Here is an 18,139-nt window from a genome sequence, read left to right on the forward strand (position 1 = left end):
TATTTTAACAGGACAAATTTACTAAAGAATATCTTTAGGTACCAGTTAGCAAAGCTGCCTAAAAATATCACTATAACAGTAATAAATAAGACAAACATAAACTAACATCCTGCTGTAAGTCTATACCCCATTTCACAAACTTAGTTCTACCCCTTTCATAAAATATGCAAAAGTCCTGATGCAGAATATGAACATCCCTATTGAGCATTCAGTTCAAAAAGCTTGTGCAATTTTTCCTTCAGTACACTGGACTATTTTTATATCATGCAGTGAACTACTTCGGTGGCTCTTTTGTTGAAATTTTCCACAAAATTAGAACAAACACATTTGATACATCAACAGCACATTTCTAGAAATGCCTAAAGTTCCCTGAGCATCTAATTGCAAAACTAACGTCAAACTAACCTAAATTATAAGAGTAGAATCTCTTCACATAATCCCTTAAAATTTCATTTTAAAAATCAACCTTTAAAATACATAAACCAAAACTTGCTACCAAATTAAGGTAAGGGAATTTCACATTACTGAAAGATGCAATGTACTAACTGGGCTCATTAAAAAAATCATGATAGGAAAAAAATTTTTATGAGAAATTGTCATAAAGAAATATATCCTAAATATCACACATCGTCACCATGGGATACACACATACAAATGCTGGCAAATGAATTCTATCTACTTTAGAAGAATTCAATTAGTTTCCTTAGCCAAATTACTTACTTGAAGCGATTACTAAAACTGATCAACTGATTTTGCCCCAGAAGTAGTAATATGTTGTTCCTTTCCCCAAAAGCCAAAGTATTGCCAAAACTTGGTTTCAGCACAGTGTTTCTTGCTAGCATGCTTCCTGGTTTACTCCCACCTCTGGGTCACTCCAAACTTCTATGCTAGTTTGTCTTTCTCTAACACTCTTAAATGTTCCGGTTATTTTTTCAGTGTTCTTGCTTATTCTACCCTTTTGTCTAAACAGTTCTCTTCATCACTTATTGCTTAAATAATCACGTAAAGATAATAATAACAACGGGTAACATTTATTGAGTGCTTACTGTATGTCAGGCACTAATCTAACCGCTTTACAGGTATTATTTCATTTAATTATCAAAACAACTTTATGCTGGAAGCACTGTTAGTATTATCATCATTTTATAGATAAAGTACTAAGAGGTTAAGTAATTTGTCCAAGGTTGCAAGTCTGAAAATATGTATTTTTGTACATACACAAATATAAATGTTCCTTAATGCTATTGTAAAGTTTCTTTTTGGGCGCCTGGGAGGCTCAGTCTGTTAAACAGCTGCCTTCAGCTCAGGTCATGATCCCTGCTCAGTGGAGAGTCTGCCTCTCTCTCCACCCCCCCGCCCCTTCTGCCCCTCCATCCCGCTTAGGCTCTCTCTCTCACTCAAATAAATAAACAAAATCTTTTACATACATACATACATACATACATACATACATACATAGTTTCTTTCTATAGCGCTGGAAGGCAGGCACATGGGCTCTCCTATTGTTTAAGTAGGCTCCACAGTTGTGTTCAAGCAGGGGCTTGAACTCACACCCTGAGATCAAGGCCTCAGCCAAGATCAAGAGTCAGATACTGAACGGTGAGCCGCTCGGGTACCCCTAGGCTCTCCTCTATTCTTATGCAGTTAGACTACAGTAAGTTAAACTAATAGTTTGTAGGTTGGGTACAAAAAGACAGAAAGGTCCTAGACTCTAGATTCCACAAACACTAGCTGCCAAGTAACTACAAGATTTAAAGCAGAGGTCAGTAAACATTCTTAAAAGGTCAGATAGTAAATATTTTAAACTCTGCAGCCACCCAGTCTATGTAGCAACTATTCAACTCTGCCATTTTAGTGTGACAGCAGCTACAGACAAATGGACATAGCCATATTCCAATAAAACTTTATTTACCAAAGAAACAACTTGGACCAGGCCAACGTTTGCCAACAATGTAGAGGCATACTGAACCTGGGGTGGAGGCAATCGTGATATAAGCACTATGATATCAAATTACGGCATACAGGGGCTTCACTATTTTCCTTAAATAACCTCCTGTAATTGAACTTTTGTACAGTTGAATTTCGCATGGAATAAATATTTAAAATCTAGATAAAATACTACATGTAATAATTCCAGTTTAAAAAAAATCAGTCCATAAAACACATAAAATTATTAACAAAGTAACATCAATTTATTATCTACTAAAATTAAATCTACCTTTGACAATTCATCTCATGGAAAAGAAGACTCGGCTATTTCCTTTCAAGGAATAAGGTGTTCAAGATTCACATAACTTGTAACAAGAAGTCCTACAAAGTAAAACCTTCTGCCCTATCTCTCCCCTCATTCAATAAGATTTTAGCACCTGTCTTAACCATTTTTCCTCCAATTATTCTTGGCAACTTCAAGAGCCAGAGATAATCTGTCCCACGCTTCAGCCTATAAATTCCTTGATCAACTTTTTCAGTCCCCAAAATCTTTTCCTCCATTCCATCTCAACCACCAACTGCCATTGTCATACCCTAACAGCTATAGTCTTATAGTACAAAAGATGACCCAAATATAGGAAGAAATTCCACTTAATTAAAAAAGAAAATTAAGGTATACTCCTATTTAATGTATATGGCATAAATAAAAACATATTGAGGATGTGCGCTCATTTTTTATTAATTTTTTTAAGATTTTATTTTTAAGTAATCTCTACACACAAGTGGGGCTGGAACTTACAATCCCAAGAACAAGAGTCACATGCTCTACCAACTGAGCCAGCCAGGCGCCCCATGTGCTTATTTTTTTAAACTGATAAGCAAGTGTGATCAAAAGGAGACCACAACCTTTATCTTGTCATTAACATTAGCCACATCCTCCACAATCAAACATCTTACTTTGACTCCTACCTCCCATATTTCCAGCTCATTCACTCTGGTAACCCAACCCCACCAATTATTCAACCTCTTTACCATATCAAAATCATTATCCTCTTCTCTTTTTCATTGACCAGCCTACCTTTCATGTCCTTATTTTCCTCCTCTTCCATCTCATACCACATGGTTCATTACTAGAACCATCCCCGTGTATTTGCTTTCAATTTCCTTGTCCTTCTTTCTCAGTTGTACATTACTGACAAAACCCATCCCTGGTTAAATCTAATTCTGCCTATTCTATGCCTGCACCCAAACAAGGAACAGAGCTGAATTAAAATTTGCAAACTTGCTGGTTGCATTCACTTTAAATTTACGACCACAAAGTTAAGAAGCTCCTCAGCACTACCCATCAATCCTTCTGAATTTCCCCAGTCAATTCTTGTTTTGATAATTTAATACCTCCTCTCTCCTCAATCCTTTGACACCTCTTTCTGTTACCTCTCTCGGCTGATAACCTCTAATATTTCCCAGAGAAAACAGAAGCCAACAGAAGAGAATGTCCACACCCTCATGTACCAAATCTATCAACTTACCTGCTTCTCTACCCATGTCATCTGCCCCCTCCTTTTAACAATGAACTGTCCCTGCTTCTACTCAAGTTCAACCTTTACATTTGTGTACTGGATCCTGTTCCTGTTCTCTTATTCAAGGACTTTTCTCCTGAAGTTACCTCCTCTCCCAGCACATCATCAGTTTTTCCTTCTTTACTGACCATTTCCATCAGCATTCCAATGTGCTACAATATCTTCCTTGTGAAAGACATACCTTGACCCCTTGTTCCTCTCCAGCTACTACCTAGTTCTCTGGTTTGTAGCAAAATTCTCCATGAAAAGTATCTACACTGACCATATTCACCTCCTTTCCTCTAACCCAGTCTAATCATGCTTTTATCCCCACCTCTCCACTGAAACCATTTCTCAAAGTCACCAGCTCTTTCCACCTTGCCAAATTCACTGTCATCTTGCTCAACCTCTCAACAGAATTGACACAGTTAAACACTTCTTTCCTGATACATTTTGCACTTGGTTCCTTGAAGAATACACTCTCCTAATTTTCCTCCTACCTTACTACTGCTTGTTTTTCAGTCTTCTTTGCTGGCTCTTCCTCTTCTTTCCTACCTCTATATGTTGAAGTGTCCCAAGGCCCAGTCCTCAGTCTTCATGATCTATTTAACACCACAGGAAATTTCTTAAAGCCCTATGGTTATATATTCTACCTATATACTAAGAGACTCCAATCCCTTCTCTTCCCTAATCTCGAGACTTTTCTAATTAACTGCTTAATTAAGATATCCATCTGGATGTCCCAAACTTTAAGAAAAGCAAAGCCAATTCTTGATTTCCCCCTTTTCTTCTTCAGGTGTCTCCTATCCATGTAATTAACACTGCATTCACCTGCTTGTTCAGCCATCTCTCACTTTACCTCCTATCTAATCCATGATTAAGTCCTATCAAGTATAACTTCAAAACCTTTGTTTCCAGTTACATAGGTGTATACATTTGTCAAAACCTATTGAACTATACACTTAAAACTGATGCATTTTACTGGATGCAAAGTTTAAGCTGCACCTCAGTAAAGTGTGGTGGTAGTATATGTGTGTTACCTGCATATATCTGACCATTTCCTACCACCTCCACCACTACCTCCCTGCTACTTGGACTACTGCAATAGCCTCCTAACTAGTATTCCTGCTTTCATTTTTACTCATGACAATTCATACTCCACAAAGCATCCAGAATAATCTTTCTAAAATGTAAATCATATCACTTCCCTGCTCAAACTTCTCCAATTGCTTCCTATACACTTAAAATACAAAAGCCCTTAGCGTGATCTCAAGGCCATACATTAACTTACCCCTACCTACTTCTCAGACTTCACCTCTTTATCATCTATCCCTTATTCTAGACACAATGGCCTTCCAGATACTCCTAAAACAGACTCCTAAAAAAAGCTTGTGTCCAATTATTTTTTTAATGTACTTCAAAAGTAGATTCTTTACATGAAAGCTGATGTACCTCTCACTCCATTAAATGGCCAATAGAGAAATGCTTGTTTAAGCCATCCAAAGAAGTGGATCTGAATGAGTACTTATGAATATAATTTGGCCTTCATAAACTCAGGTTAATACTTAAAGTACATGCAACATTCTAATGTCCAATGGAAAACTAAATTGGGATCAGTTACAGAGAGCCTAGAATATCATATTAAGGAGTTTATATTTTATCTAACAGGCAAGCATCATAAACTTAAACACTAGAAAGAGCTGTGTGTTTTTTGTTTTTTTTTTACTTTTCAAATCCTGAGATCACAAGGTTTGCAAAGAGGTATGGACTAATAGAGAAAATGAGGAGTTACTTTCAGGGCTACACACACACACACACACATACATACACACACACACACACCCCCCTTTTGGTACCTCTACAATATTGAGCCATGTGATTGTATTACCTATTTTTAAAATAAATTATAATTAAATATATATTTAAAAACAAAAAAAGGAATTCTTACATGACATGGAAAGATAAGAAACAAATATATTTATGCCTTTTTGGGAAAAGTTTATAGTACTTTAAATACTTTTTTAATGCCATAACTGAGAATTAGATAAAATATAAAAACCTAGATAAAATATGTTCATATAGGTAGATGATAAAGACACATACACAAAGTATAATATATACTCATACATAATGGTTCATATATTAGGGAACTCCTACCAGAACTGTATTCTACAACCTAAATTATAATCACAACTTGCCAACTTTGAAGTAGTTTCCTTAAATACCTGAGAGCTCCTAAAGTGAAGACTTTTCTCAGAATCTAAAAGCCTGCGAATGATAAAAAAGAACCAGGTAAGAAATAAACTAAGAAAAAAGATAGCACAGTCTCTTTCCCTCAAACTCAGCTCCAGTGGCTGTCTCACTACTTGCCAACAGCTTTATCAATTAAGTGATTAATAATTAAATGACTTTGAGACAACAATAAGAGGAGATACAAACCCCTACCAACTCCGTATTTGCTAGAGCCTTAACATGGCAATCAAGGAGTGATGAGGAATAGGACCTCACAGTATAGTGTCCTTCTCTTAGATTAATAAGTCATTCAGGCTTTTGTTCCTCACCTAAGTTCTAGAACCACTACAACATGAAAGAATCAGGAAGTGGACTCAACTGAACTAAAGAAACTCACACCCCATCAGCCAGAGCAAAGGTGAAATACTGTAAGACAGCAACGAAGAACTTTGAGAAAGCAGAAGCCCCAAATCCTCTAATCTATAGAATCCATCCTTGATCAAAGGTAAAGTACTGTGAGTTTGCTCATGGCCTAGATCTAAAAAAATATCCTTAAACCCTTACCTTTATCCCGTTATCTGCCATATCCAGGCTCATATCCTATGGCCATGACAAAAGAACATGGGAAGCATTCTCCTCTCCTTAATCACAGAAAGAACATATTCCCCCTTGAAAAACATAGCCTGGGGCGCCTGGGTGGCTCAGTCGTTAAGCGTCTGCCTTCGGCTCACGTCATGATCCCAGGGTCCCGGGATCGAGTCCCACATCGGGCTCCCTGCTCAGCAGGAAGCCTGCTTCTCCCTCTCCCACTCCCCCTGCTTGTGTTCCTGCTCTCGCTGTCTCTCTCTGTCCAATAAATAAATAAAATCTTAATAAAAAAAAAGAAAAGAAAAACATACCCTGATTCCCATGACCCTCTTCCATCAACACACTATGCCTTTCCTGAATCTCTTGAGTACCATCTTCATTCCCTGAGTTTCAAATTCATGCAGAAGTCAGTGTATTTTGAATATACTTTATCCTGGAGTCATGAATGGACACTTGGGAAAGTTGAAAACATTATTTTAAAATGCTGCTTCTTAAATTTTAATATGCAAACTGTGGCTCTTACTAAAGTGCAGATTCTGACTCGGTAGGTCTGGGGCAGGGTCTGAGAGTCAGCAGTTCTAACAGGTGGTCCCAGGTGTTGCAAATGCTCCTGCTTCTCAGAAAACACTTTAAATAGCACAGTTCTAAAAGGCAATGGAACCTGTATATACAGGTTACCTCCAAAGACACAATCCCAATGGAATGCCATCTGTTCTCTTTTTATAGTTTATTTCTTCTTCTCTATACCAGATCTATTTTCTTATCCTCTCAACATTTGCAATTTGTCTTCCATGTTATTACTATAAAATTGAAAACTCCAGAACATCCAAATGCTTCTAGTGTTAAAGCCATATCCTATCATAAAGACCTAATTTAATAGGTGTACCATAATGGCCATCCCTAAAAATGATCAAGCCATCTATTCAACTGTAATCAAGTTAAATTTTCATTCTTGCTTTCACACTGAGACATATTAATAACAACTTACATACTTCTCAAGGAAAAAAAAAAATTCAGCCATACTGCAAACTATGGGAAGAAACTGATTTTGTCACTAAAGAATCACCTGATATGTTCTATTGCCCTTAAAAAAAGGAGATTCAAATTTAACCATCTTAAAGTTGATATTCCCAGTATACTGCCCAGTTAAAAAAATACTTGTAAGGAGGATCTTCCTCATTTCCTAGTTTAGGTTAGTTAAGTACCCAGTATTCCAAACCAGAAACTTGGGGGCCAATCTAGGCCTTTCCCTCTCTCTCATCCCCATCTTTCCCAGACCCCTGATTGAAATGACCACCAAGTCCTATCCATTTTGTGTCCTAAGTGTTCCTCTCAATTACCTGTGCTCTGCCTTGGTCTAAGCCTTTTCCCAAACCTTACCTACTTCAACAGTAGGCAGACATCGCTGCCTCCAATCACCCTTTCCACTATGATCCTTACTCCACATTATCATTCAAGTGATTTTTCCAAAATGCAAACCTAACGTATCTTCTACTCAAAGCCTTTCACTACCACAGAATAAAGCCCAAGCCACATATAATAGTCTAAGCACATAACTTTCCATAATTGGAATCCTGCTTACCTCTCTAACATCATATCCCACTGCACTTCTCCTATCCTGCACTTTAAGCCCCATAATTAACAAACTACACTGCTTGAATTTCCAGCACATCCCATGTTATTTAATTCCTCCATACTTTTTGCATAGGCTGTTGCTTCAGTCAAGAATATCCTTCATTTCTTCCCCCTTGGCTTTCTGGCCAACTACTGTGAATCTTTCAAAACCCAACTCAGAACCCAGGAAGCCATCCCAAGACCTTACCCTCTACCCTTAAAGAGTTATTTCCCCACTGCCAACTTTGTAAGTAATAATGGCATTTACTGGGCATTTACTGTGCCTGACACTGTTCCAAGCATTTTATATGTATTAACTCATTTAATCTTCACAATAACTCTTCCTATGAAATGCTACCATTATTTCTTTTGCAGATATGGAAACTAAATCACAGAAAACTAAATAACCTGTCCCCAAGGATAACCAACTGTTAAGTGATGGAGACAGATTAAAATCCCTACATCATACATATTTGTATTCTTGTACCTATCACAGTGAATTTATTTACATGACTGTCATTACCCTGGACTGTGAGCTCCTTGAGGGTGGGGATTATGTCATACTCAATTCTAAAGCCACAGTGCCTAGTGTAAAGTAGGTAATCAGTGCATGCATTTCTTTAATTGCACATAACATTCCTAACAAGTCCAAGAGAAAAGCATTCAGCCAATATTCAAATATGCTTTAAGAGTTCTAGAATAGAGCAACTTATTTTTTCATCTAATAAAAAGGATGTTAAAAAGAGAGGTACAGACATGAGATTACAGTCCTTGTGGATAATGAAATGGACTTATTTTTGCAGTAATACTACTTAAACACCATAATAAATCAAAACTCAAAGGACCATTTGCTTAACATTAACTCTTTTTCTCTTACTAAGTAAGAATTCTTGCTTACCATTCAAGACAGTGAAAAGAAAGCCCTAAATTTACTTTGCTCAAGTAGAAAGAAGCAAATCATAGGCCAGAACTACTAATTGCTTCCTTAAGTCTGGCCAAGAAATGTATCCCATTAGGCAATTAAGATAAAATACAGTTGCCTGACTAAGCATATAACAAAAGAATTTCTAAGGTTGTATTATGGACTGGCATTCCATTATTAAAATAATGAAAAATTATTTAAGCCAAGAAAAACGAAAAATCAAGAACAAAATAAAAGATTATCACCACCCCACGAGAATATAGATTTCTAGAACTCTATTAAAACGCGTACGTTACAGTACATATGCCTGTTTACAATATTCAATAGCATTCTCTATATCTCCTTCAAATTGTAAAAAAAATCAGTTATGCTAACACTAATGATGAAAGACCTCAAGACCAAATCTTCTGTACTTAGTAAGCTCTCACAGTTACAGTCCTGAGTCTTACTGAAGTGCAGTAATTAAAACCCACAGGGATGGTACCAGCAGCAACAGTGCATACCACAGTACTTGTTGGAGTAATCTGTTCCCTGCCCAGCTTGTACACACTCGTGCACTACAGAAAGGTGAGTCGGCTGTCAGCTGACTTTAGGCCACAGTGAGTTTAGGCCACAGCAAAATCTACCCCCAGACATGTCTTACCATTTCTTGGTACACTCAACCATCAACTCCTGGTAGGAGGCCACAAACTGGAACTTGGATGCATGTTTTCCCACACGCTGCAGTCTCTTCCAAACTGAAGCCATGATGATCAGTCACTGGAGCAGTTCTGGGTTAGCAATACAGCAGCTTTAACAAAGCAGAGGGCCCAAGGCAAAGGAGCTTTGCATGTATGTCTGTACTTTAAAAAACTCAACTACAACTTGAAATGATGTTTGGGGTCCATAAGTCTTCTCCCTGTTTCACAGGGTAAATCCCATCTTAGATGAATGGCCCAGTCAAGAACAGTATGATACACATGACAGGATGAATGAGAGGAGGTTCCCTCATGGAGACATCACCATTCCACCTCAGGGACTATATGATGTGTAATCTGGAGGACTGAAAAGCAAAACAAAGAGAGAAAAATATGAGAGAAGCATGAGGAGTGACTAACCACCCATGTTAGATAACACTGCAACAGACAACCTCAGTTCCCTGCATGTTTTTCCAAACAATGAAACAAAACACCAACCTCAAAAGCCAGTAACATCAAGGATGCGAGACATCAAGGAAGAAATTACAATTCACACCGAAGACGTGGAGCGACACATCAGGTAATCAGCATCAATAACAATCGAGAAACGCAAGTCGGGGCCCTACCTCCCCCTCCTAGCATCACAGAAAGGCGAGCAGAGCGGGAAAGTCTAGGGATGCTGTTTAATGTCCACTGCCAGTCAGAGGGAGGAGTGGAACATTTTAAAATAAACTTTGTTTTTCGGCTGATAATTAATAGCCTCCAGTCCTAGAATATGTGCTTGGAACAAATTAAGGAGCGAAGAGGAATGCTGTTGTTCAGTCGGAGAGGGAAATGGATGGGGAAAGAGGAGTGGAGGGAAATCTCAAGGCAGAGGGAGGGCTCTCCACCTTCGCTGCCAACCGGAGGGAAATGGAAACTCCTGCCTGGGCGTGAAGCAATGACCAGCGGGGCAAGTGCACGGTGCGGGGTGCGGTGCCTCCCTCCCCCTTCCGAAGGGAACAGTCTGCCGGAGCCTTCTTTCCACACGCACAGAGCCCAGACCCCTGCCCCACAGCGGTGGCAGGCGGTGGCTCGCCCGCGGTCCCTGTCACCCAGGCGATGCCAGAAGACCCCAGCCCGGTCCCCGAGCCCCGGCCCCGCCGCACCTCCACTCCTGCCCCCTCCTCACACCTCTAATCCCGCTGTCGGGCTGAGTCTGGCCCGGTTCCCTCCTCAGCGCCGCTCCTCCGTCGCCGCCGCAGCAGCAGCCGCCGCCGCCGCCACCGAGTCCTCCATCCCCGCCGGAGCCACATGGAACAGCCGAGCCAGCCGCGGCGCTCGCGGGAGCCGGGGTCTGCAGCCCCTCAGGCGGACGGCGCGCCTCACGCCCGCCCCCTCCCGGACGGAGTCGCCCCGCGACCGTCCCCCACCCTACAAAACCCTGCCAGAGCCGCCGCTCAGTGCCCAGCACCCCCTCCCCCGCCTTCCTCCTCCGCCACCATCATCATTACCTCCCCCGCCGCACCTCTCACACTAACCCTACCCACAGCGACTCAACCTCCGTCCGCCCCGCCGCCATTGGCCCGGCACCGCGCGTGCCCCGCCCATCTCGGCGGCCGGGCTTCTCAGTGGTGAGGGCCCCTCATTGGCCGATCTGGGTGCCCATAACAGGGGCTCCACCCCCTAGCTCTGGAGGTGTTTTTCCCTCAGCCGGAACGCAGCGCACAGTCTACCCTTCTTTAAAAAAAAAAAAAATTGGAACCCACCAGGGACGATCCCGCCCACTCTTCTGATTGGCTTGGAGAGGGAAACGATAGGCGGGAGGAGTAAGGAGTGTTTATAGTGAACTGAAAGATGGTTGCTTAAGGTGGATGTCCGTCGAAGGCATGCTGGGTGCCAGGCGGGGTTTCTGGCTGGAGTCTGAAAGTAGAGCCGAGGTTGGCTTCGCAGCCGCTGTGGGCAACGTGGCTCCTGTGGTTTTCTCTCCTGTAGTCTCCCATCCCCACCCTAGGAGCTGGGTGCGCCTACTCCTCCGCCACTAGCGACCAGGGTGTTGGCGCACCGAGCCTTGGTTTCACCCGATTTCTCCTGGGGTTTTTTAAGTAATGACCCTGCCAACCCACACCTAACATTCAGTCTACTACTGGTCCTCAACGGGATACAATAAGCTGAGCTAGAAGCAAAATGTTTACGGTGCAATTTCTTCTTCTGATTCTTCAACATTTCTTTGAATCTTGGTTTATTTTTCTTGCTATGTTCTTTTTCCCCTGTAAATGATTCGGGAGAGGCCAGCATATAAAAAGGGTGGTTCTAGGCAAAGAAGAGCATGAAATAACCTAAGTAGAGTGTGAGGGCAGGGACACCTAACCTTGTTAAAAGAGCCAAGGATCCTTTTGAGAATATGATGAAAGTTATAGACAATAACCCAAGGAGGGAAATTTATCCTATCATAAAACACAAAAATTTGGGCGCCTGGGTGGCTCAGTCGTTAAGGTCTGCCTTCGGCTCAGGTCATGATCCCGGGGTCCTGGGATTGAGTCCCACATCAGGCTCCTTGCTCAGCAGGAAGCCTGCTTCCCCCTCTCCCACTCCCCCTGCTTGTGTTCCTGCTCTCGCTGTCTCTCTCTGTCCAATAAATAAATAAAATCTTTAAAAAAAACACACACAAAAATTTGCTTTCAATTTTAGGTGGTCACAGACCTCTTGGTGTAAAGAGGGCAAAGAATTATATGGGGGGTGGGGGTCCCAACATTTAAGGAATAAGCAGAGTAAAGTGGAAAAGATACTGAGGAGGAAGGGTCAGAGAAGTAGGAGCACCCTATAAGCGATCAGCATATAGTTTGAAAAAAAAGAGGGTAGCTAACATGAAAAGAAAACAAGCAGGTATAGGGTCTCAGAAACAATTAAGGGCCATTATTAATCTTACTAAGGATGGAGAGCAGAGTGAATGGACAAAGTAGCTTGAAAGTTATGAGGGTCTATCTAGGGAAGTATTCTTTGAAGGACAGGAGAGGAGAGCAGTGGTGAGTGAGAGTTGATACCATCTACAGACACAAGAGCAAGAGAAAGAAGAGAGAGAGTGACTGAAGAATCAGGAGAGATGGGGAAAGAGAAAGCTGGAATACAGTATCTAATTCTATTTCCATTTTCAATAAAGCGATCTAATAATACCACAAGAACACAATGTGCATTTTACAGAAAAGGACATAGATATCACTTATTTTGCTACAGTCTTAATTTTAAAGTATTAAGATAACCATAATATTTATATTGATTCTCATTTTCTGTACATCTTAGAGTTCTCAAATGTCCTTCCTGAGTGGTTTACTAAGTCACTACAACCGACAGCCATTATGATCTCATACAGTGATATATTCTGCATCATTAACAGACTTCAAGTGTATGGGTTTTTTTTTTTTAATGACTAATTTATAGAAATGGTCATAAACTATTTTAATCTAGGTTGCCCTTAAGGAACAACCCACATGATGATCAGGAGAGTTTTGCATCCTATTTATTATTGTTCTTCAGAACTTTTCAAACTTATGTGGTCAACCTAGTTTCATTTAATACTCCTCAGAGAAAGAGAGAGAGGGAGAGGGAGAGAGACTTTATTGTAAAGAAATTATCTTAAAAGCAATTAGTTTGGGGGCACCTGGGTGGCTCAGTCAGTTAAGTGTCCAACTCTTGGTTTCAGCTCAGGTCGTGATCTCAGGGTGGTGAAATCCAGCCCCACATCTGCCTCAGTGCTCAGCAGGGAGTCTGATTGAGATTCTCTCTCTCCCTCTCCCTCTCCCTCTAGTGCTCCCCCAACAACTGCCCCCCTAACAACTGCCCCCCCACACACACTCTCTCTAAAATAAATTTTTTATTTATTTTTTTAAAGATTTTATTTATTTATTTATTTGAGAGAGAGAAAGAGAGAGAGAGCATGAGAGGGGGGAGGGTCAGAGGAAGAAGCAGACTCCCTGCTGAGCAGGGAGCCCAATGTGGGACTCGATCCCGGGACTCCAGGATCATGACCTGAGCCGAAGGCAGTCGCTTAACGAACTGAGCCACCCAGGCGCCCTAAAATAAATCTTTTTTAAAAAACAATTAGTTTTCGGGGTGCCTGGGTGAATCAGATGGTTGAGCGTCTGCCTTCAGCTCAGGTCAGGATCCCAGGGTCCTGGGATACACTCTGCAATTTTTAACTGCTAATGAAATTATTTCTTTTTTTAAGATTTATTTATTTATTTGAGAGAGAGAAAGAGAGAGCACACAGGGAGGGGCAGAGAGAGAGGGAGAGAATCTCAAGCAGACCACGCGCAGCACAGAGCCCAACGAGGGGCTTGATCTCATCACCCTGAGATCATGACCTGAGCTGAAATCAAGAGTCGGGCAGTTAACCAACTGAGGCATCCCAAAATTATTTCTTTCAAGCCCATAGTAAACTAATTTACTCCTGATGATCCTACATCAATTCTTATGTTCTAAAAAAAAAAACAAACAAACAAAAAAACTCACTGAGGCAAGTTAATACTTTCAAAATATTAACTGATGGTTTCTGTAGTAGTTGTTTTTCTAGGTACTTCTTTTTATCCTATTGGCCTTTCTTCTCCTTGACCCCACCCTAATACACCCTCAGCATCACACCCATCATCATGTAGGCTGGTCTTTGCTCATCGTTTCAGGAAAGGAATATAACAGAATGCAGAGTAACAGGGAATTTTCCCCTGGTTTTTGAGTTCAAAATCCTAGCCCTTTAGGGAGTAATGAAATGGATCCTTTTAGAGACCTACACTGTTCAGTAGGATAACCTCTAGCCACAGGTGACTTGAACACTAGTGTTCAATATGGCTAGTTGAATATGACTAGTTCAAATTGAGATGTGCTGTAAGTATAAAATATACACCAATTTCAAAAACTTAGCATGTAAAAACAGAATGGAATATATCTTATTAATAGTTTGTATGTTGATTATGTATTGAAATTATAATATTTTGGATATATTGGGTTAAATAAAAGACATTAAAATTAATTTCACCTATAGTAGCCTCTAGCTGCTTGGGGCTGTTGAACACTTGAAATGTGGCTAGTGTAACTGAGAAACGAGTGTAGATATTTAATCTTAATTAATTTAAATTTAAATAGCCGCATGTGGCTGATAGCTACCATAATGAACAGTGAAGCCTTACATAGTACCATAAAGGTTCTAGAAATCCAGCCTGATGATTTCCAGGTATCCAAAAGGATGCAGAGGCAACGGAAACCACCAGACCTAAAGAGGCCTTGCTGATAAACCAAGATTGACCCAGCAGCAATCTGTGGGGATGTCTGCTATTGAGGAAGGATGCAGATTGGAAATCTTGGGGGGAGCCAGCATGGTAGAGGAGGAGCAAGGATCAAATGCTCCATCCCCGTCCTCTGACACCTGATACTGTGTAAATCCCCTCAGTTTAGATGCAGTCCTTGCTATGTTGACTATGATTAAGTGTCTGCCACCCCTTGTGAAGTCAGAGCTTGAAATAGAAATTGAGTTGAGTTATAGAAAAATGAAATTATGCTTCTTGCAAACCTGAATTTTTTTAGATTGAAATTTGTACCTGCTATAAAACCTCAAGTAATAATTCTAAAATACTTAGAAGTTAATATTTATTCTCTTAAAAGACAGCCTTTTTTCCTCTCTCTATTATAAGACCCAAGTTCTTTGGTTGATATGAAAGCATAGAAAAGCTGCATCAGAAAACCATCTTTTGGGGCACCTGGGGGGCACAGTTGGTTAAGCATCCGACTCTTGGTTTTGGCTCAGGTTGTGATCTCAAGGTTGTGAGATCCAGCCACATGTCAGGCTCCACACTCAGTGTGGAGTCTGCTTAAGACTCTCCCTCACTTCATCAAGATAAAAAGCTTTTGCTCAGCAAAGGAAACAGTCAACAAAACCAAAAGACAACTGACAGAATGGGAGAAGATATTTGCAAATGACATATCAGATAAAGGGCTAGTATCCAAAATCTATCAAGACCTTATCACACTCAACACCCAAGGAACAAATAATCCAATCAAGAGATGGACAGAAGACATGAATAGACATTTCTGCAAAGAAGACATCCAAATGGCCAACAGACACATGAAAAAGTGCTCAACATCACTCGGCATCAGGGAAGTACAAATCAAAACCACAAGGAGATACCACCTCACCCCAGTCAGAATGGCTAAAATTAACAAGTCAGGAAACGACAGATGTTGGCGAGGATGCGGAGAAAGGGGTGCCCTCCTACACTGTTGGTGGGAATACAAGCTGGTGCAGCCACTCTGGAAAACAGTAGGGAGGTTCCTCAAAAAGTTGAAAATAGAGCTACCCTACGACCCAGCAATTGCACTACTGGTATTTACCCCAAACGTACAAATGTAATGATCCGAAGTGCACATGCACCCCGATGTTTATAACAGCAATGTCCACAATAGCCAAACTATGGAAAGAGCCTAGACGTCCTTCAACAGATGAATGGATAAAGAAGATGTGGTATATATATTTGATGGAATGTTATGCAGCCATCAAAAAATGAAATCTTGCCATATGCAAGGCCGTGGATGGAACTAGAGAGTATTATGCTAAGCGAAATACGTCAATCAGAGAAAGACAAGTATCATATGATCTCACTGATATGTGGAATTTGAGAAACAAGGCAGAGGATCGTAGGGGAAGAGGAAAAATGAAACAAAATGAAACCAGAGTGGGAGACAAACCATAAGAGACTCTTACTCTCAGGAAACAAACTGAGGGTTACTGGAGTGGAGGGGAGTAGGAGGGAAGGGGTGGTTGGGTGATGGACATTGGGGAGGATATGTGCTACGGTGAGCACTGTGAATTGTGTAAGACTGATGAATCACAGACCTGTACCCCCGAAAGAAATAATACATTATATGTTAATTTAAAAAAAAAAAAAAAGACTCTCTCTCCCTCTCCCTCTGACTATCCCCCCGGGGCTTGCTCTCTCTCACACATGCATGCATGTGCTCTCAGTCTCTTTCAAGAAAGAAAGAAAAGAAAAGAAAAGAAAAGAAAAGAAAAGAAAAGAAAGAAAAGAAAGAAAGAAAGAAAGAAAGAAAGAAAGAAAGAAAGAAAGAAAGAGAAAGAAAGAAAGGAAAGAAAAGAAAGAAAGAAAGAAAGAAAGAAAGGAAAGAAAAGAAAGAAAGAAAGAAAGAAGAAAGAAAGAAAGAAAGAAAGAAAGAAAGAAAGAAAGAAAGAAAAGAAAAGAAAAGAAAGAAAGAAAGAAAAGAAAGCCGTCTTTGAACTAAAAAGAGAGTATCCTTTTGTGAAATTGTTTCCGTGCTAGTTTCCCATGAACAAATCTTTGCAGTTACCCATAATGAACTTTTGCACATTGAATCTGAGATGACACTAATCTCAGAACCTAACTTATATGCTAAAAACCCAGTTTTGTCCAGTTCCCTAGCATCTAGGAAAGACTAACTTGGGCCCGGTTGATGGAGACGGAAGAGCATCCTTAACAGCCTTGAAATTCAGAAAGGGACAAAAGCAAGTCTATAAAAAGCATCCTTTAGTGATTCAGTAGGCCAGTCTCCTATTGTTAATCTGGAGCAATATGTTGAATGATTAGAAGGCTCGGAAATCCTCAAGAATTATTACAGGCATGGATGATATTCAAAATGTGGATACTCAAAATGTAGCAACAACACCACAAAGACATTAACCAGGGGCGCCTGGGTGGCTCATTCAGTTGAGCGACTGCCTTCGGCTCAGGTCATGATCCCGGAGTCCCAGGATCGAGTCCTGCATCGGGCTCCCTGCTCAGCAGGGAGTCTGCTTCTCCCTCTGACCCTCCCCCCTCTCATGTGCTCTCTCTCTCTCTCTCTCATTCTCGCTCTCTCAAATGATTAAATAAATAAATAAAATCTTTAAAAACAAAAACAAAGACATTAACCATTCAAATGGATGGCAGCCATAAACCATTGGCCCCACTATCCTATTGTGGACCAGCTAAATACAACTCTTGACTCTAGAGTACACTTGCTGGTGTGCACCATCCTCTCAGTCTAACCTTTCAAATTACTTGAGATAATCTCGGGATGGTGAAGTCCCAGTGCACCAAGACAGTGTATGTCAAGGTAGGTGTAATTATGAGATCTTTACACATCACAAATAAGTGAACCATTACCAGAAGTATCGCAGCAAAGGTTTGAGTTGGAATTAGGAACCCGTTCTGAGAGTTTTTGCTAAATTCAGTAAATTTATCTCCTATAAAGTCAGTAGGGATTCTTGACCAAGTTCTATTGGTCGTTTCCCATGAAATGTGAAGAGTCTTTGATGAATCATAAAAAGTAAACTGACTTCTGCTTATTCTATGTTTTCAAAATTGGAATAAATTCCAGGTAACCAGATAGAGCCTTCAACCAATATTTTCCTCTGAATAATTCCTGGATGACTATATTTAGTGTGAACAAGATAATAAAATTAACATCTTCTGAAATAATAAGGTTAGACAGGAGAGGCAAAGAAAAGCAGTAGGAATTCACAGTCTGGGAGGGCACTGAATACCCACCATGCGGTATTAAATCAGAGCATTTCCATCTTCAGACACATGATTAAGAAACTTAAAGACTGGGGCGCTTAGGTGGCTCAGTTGGTTAAA

General features: G+C 40.5%; 1 protein-coding gene across 12 annotated transcripts in view; it reads right to left on the reverse strand.

Moving 5' to 3' along the window:
• EHBP1 (EH domain binding protein 1) overlaps window positions 1–18,139 on the reverse strand; it is a 709,442-nt gene that overhangs the window by 324,306 nt on the left and 366,997 nt on the right. For 10 of the 12 annotated variants that reach the window (XM_088026509.1, XM_088026513.1, XM_088026508.1 and 7 more), the window contains one exon: window positions 9,488–9,886. In XM_088026509.1, the coding sequence (XP_087882635.1) occupies window positions 9,488–9,591 (104 nt within the window). In that variant the 5' untranslated portion in view covers window positions 9,592–9,886. Of the gene's footprint in view, window positions 1–9,487; window positions 9,887–10,694; window positions 10,896–11,014; window positions 11,055–18,139 lie in introns of those variants that run through there. The other 2 variants (XM_088026517.1, XM_088026515.1) reach the window with 2 other exon arrangements.

The sequence above is a fragment of the Eumetopias jubatus genome, unplaced genomic scaffold (genome assembly GCF_037043125.1).
Source record: "Eumetopias jubatus isolate StellerSeaLion01/CBP00866 unplaced genomic scaffold, mEumJub1_p1.0 scaffold_9, whole genome shotgun sequence".
In the NCBI taxonomy this organism is placed as follows: Eukaryota; Metazoa; Chordata; class Mammalia; order Carnivora; family Otariidae; genus Eumetopias; species Eumetopias jubatus.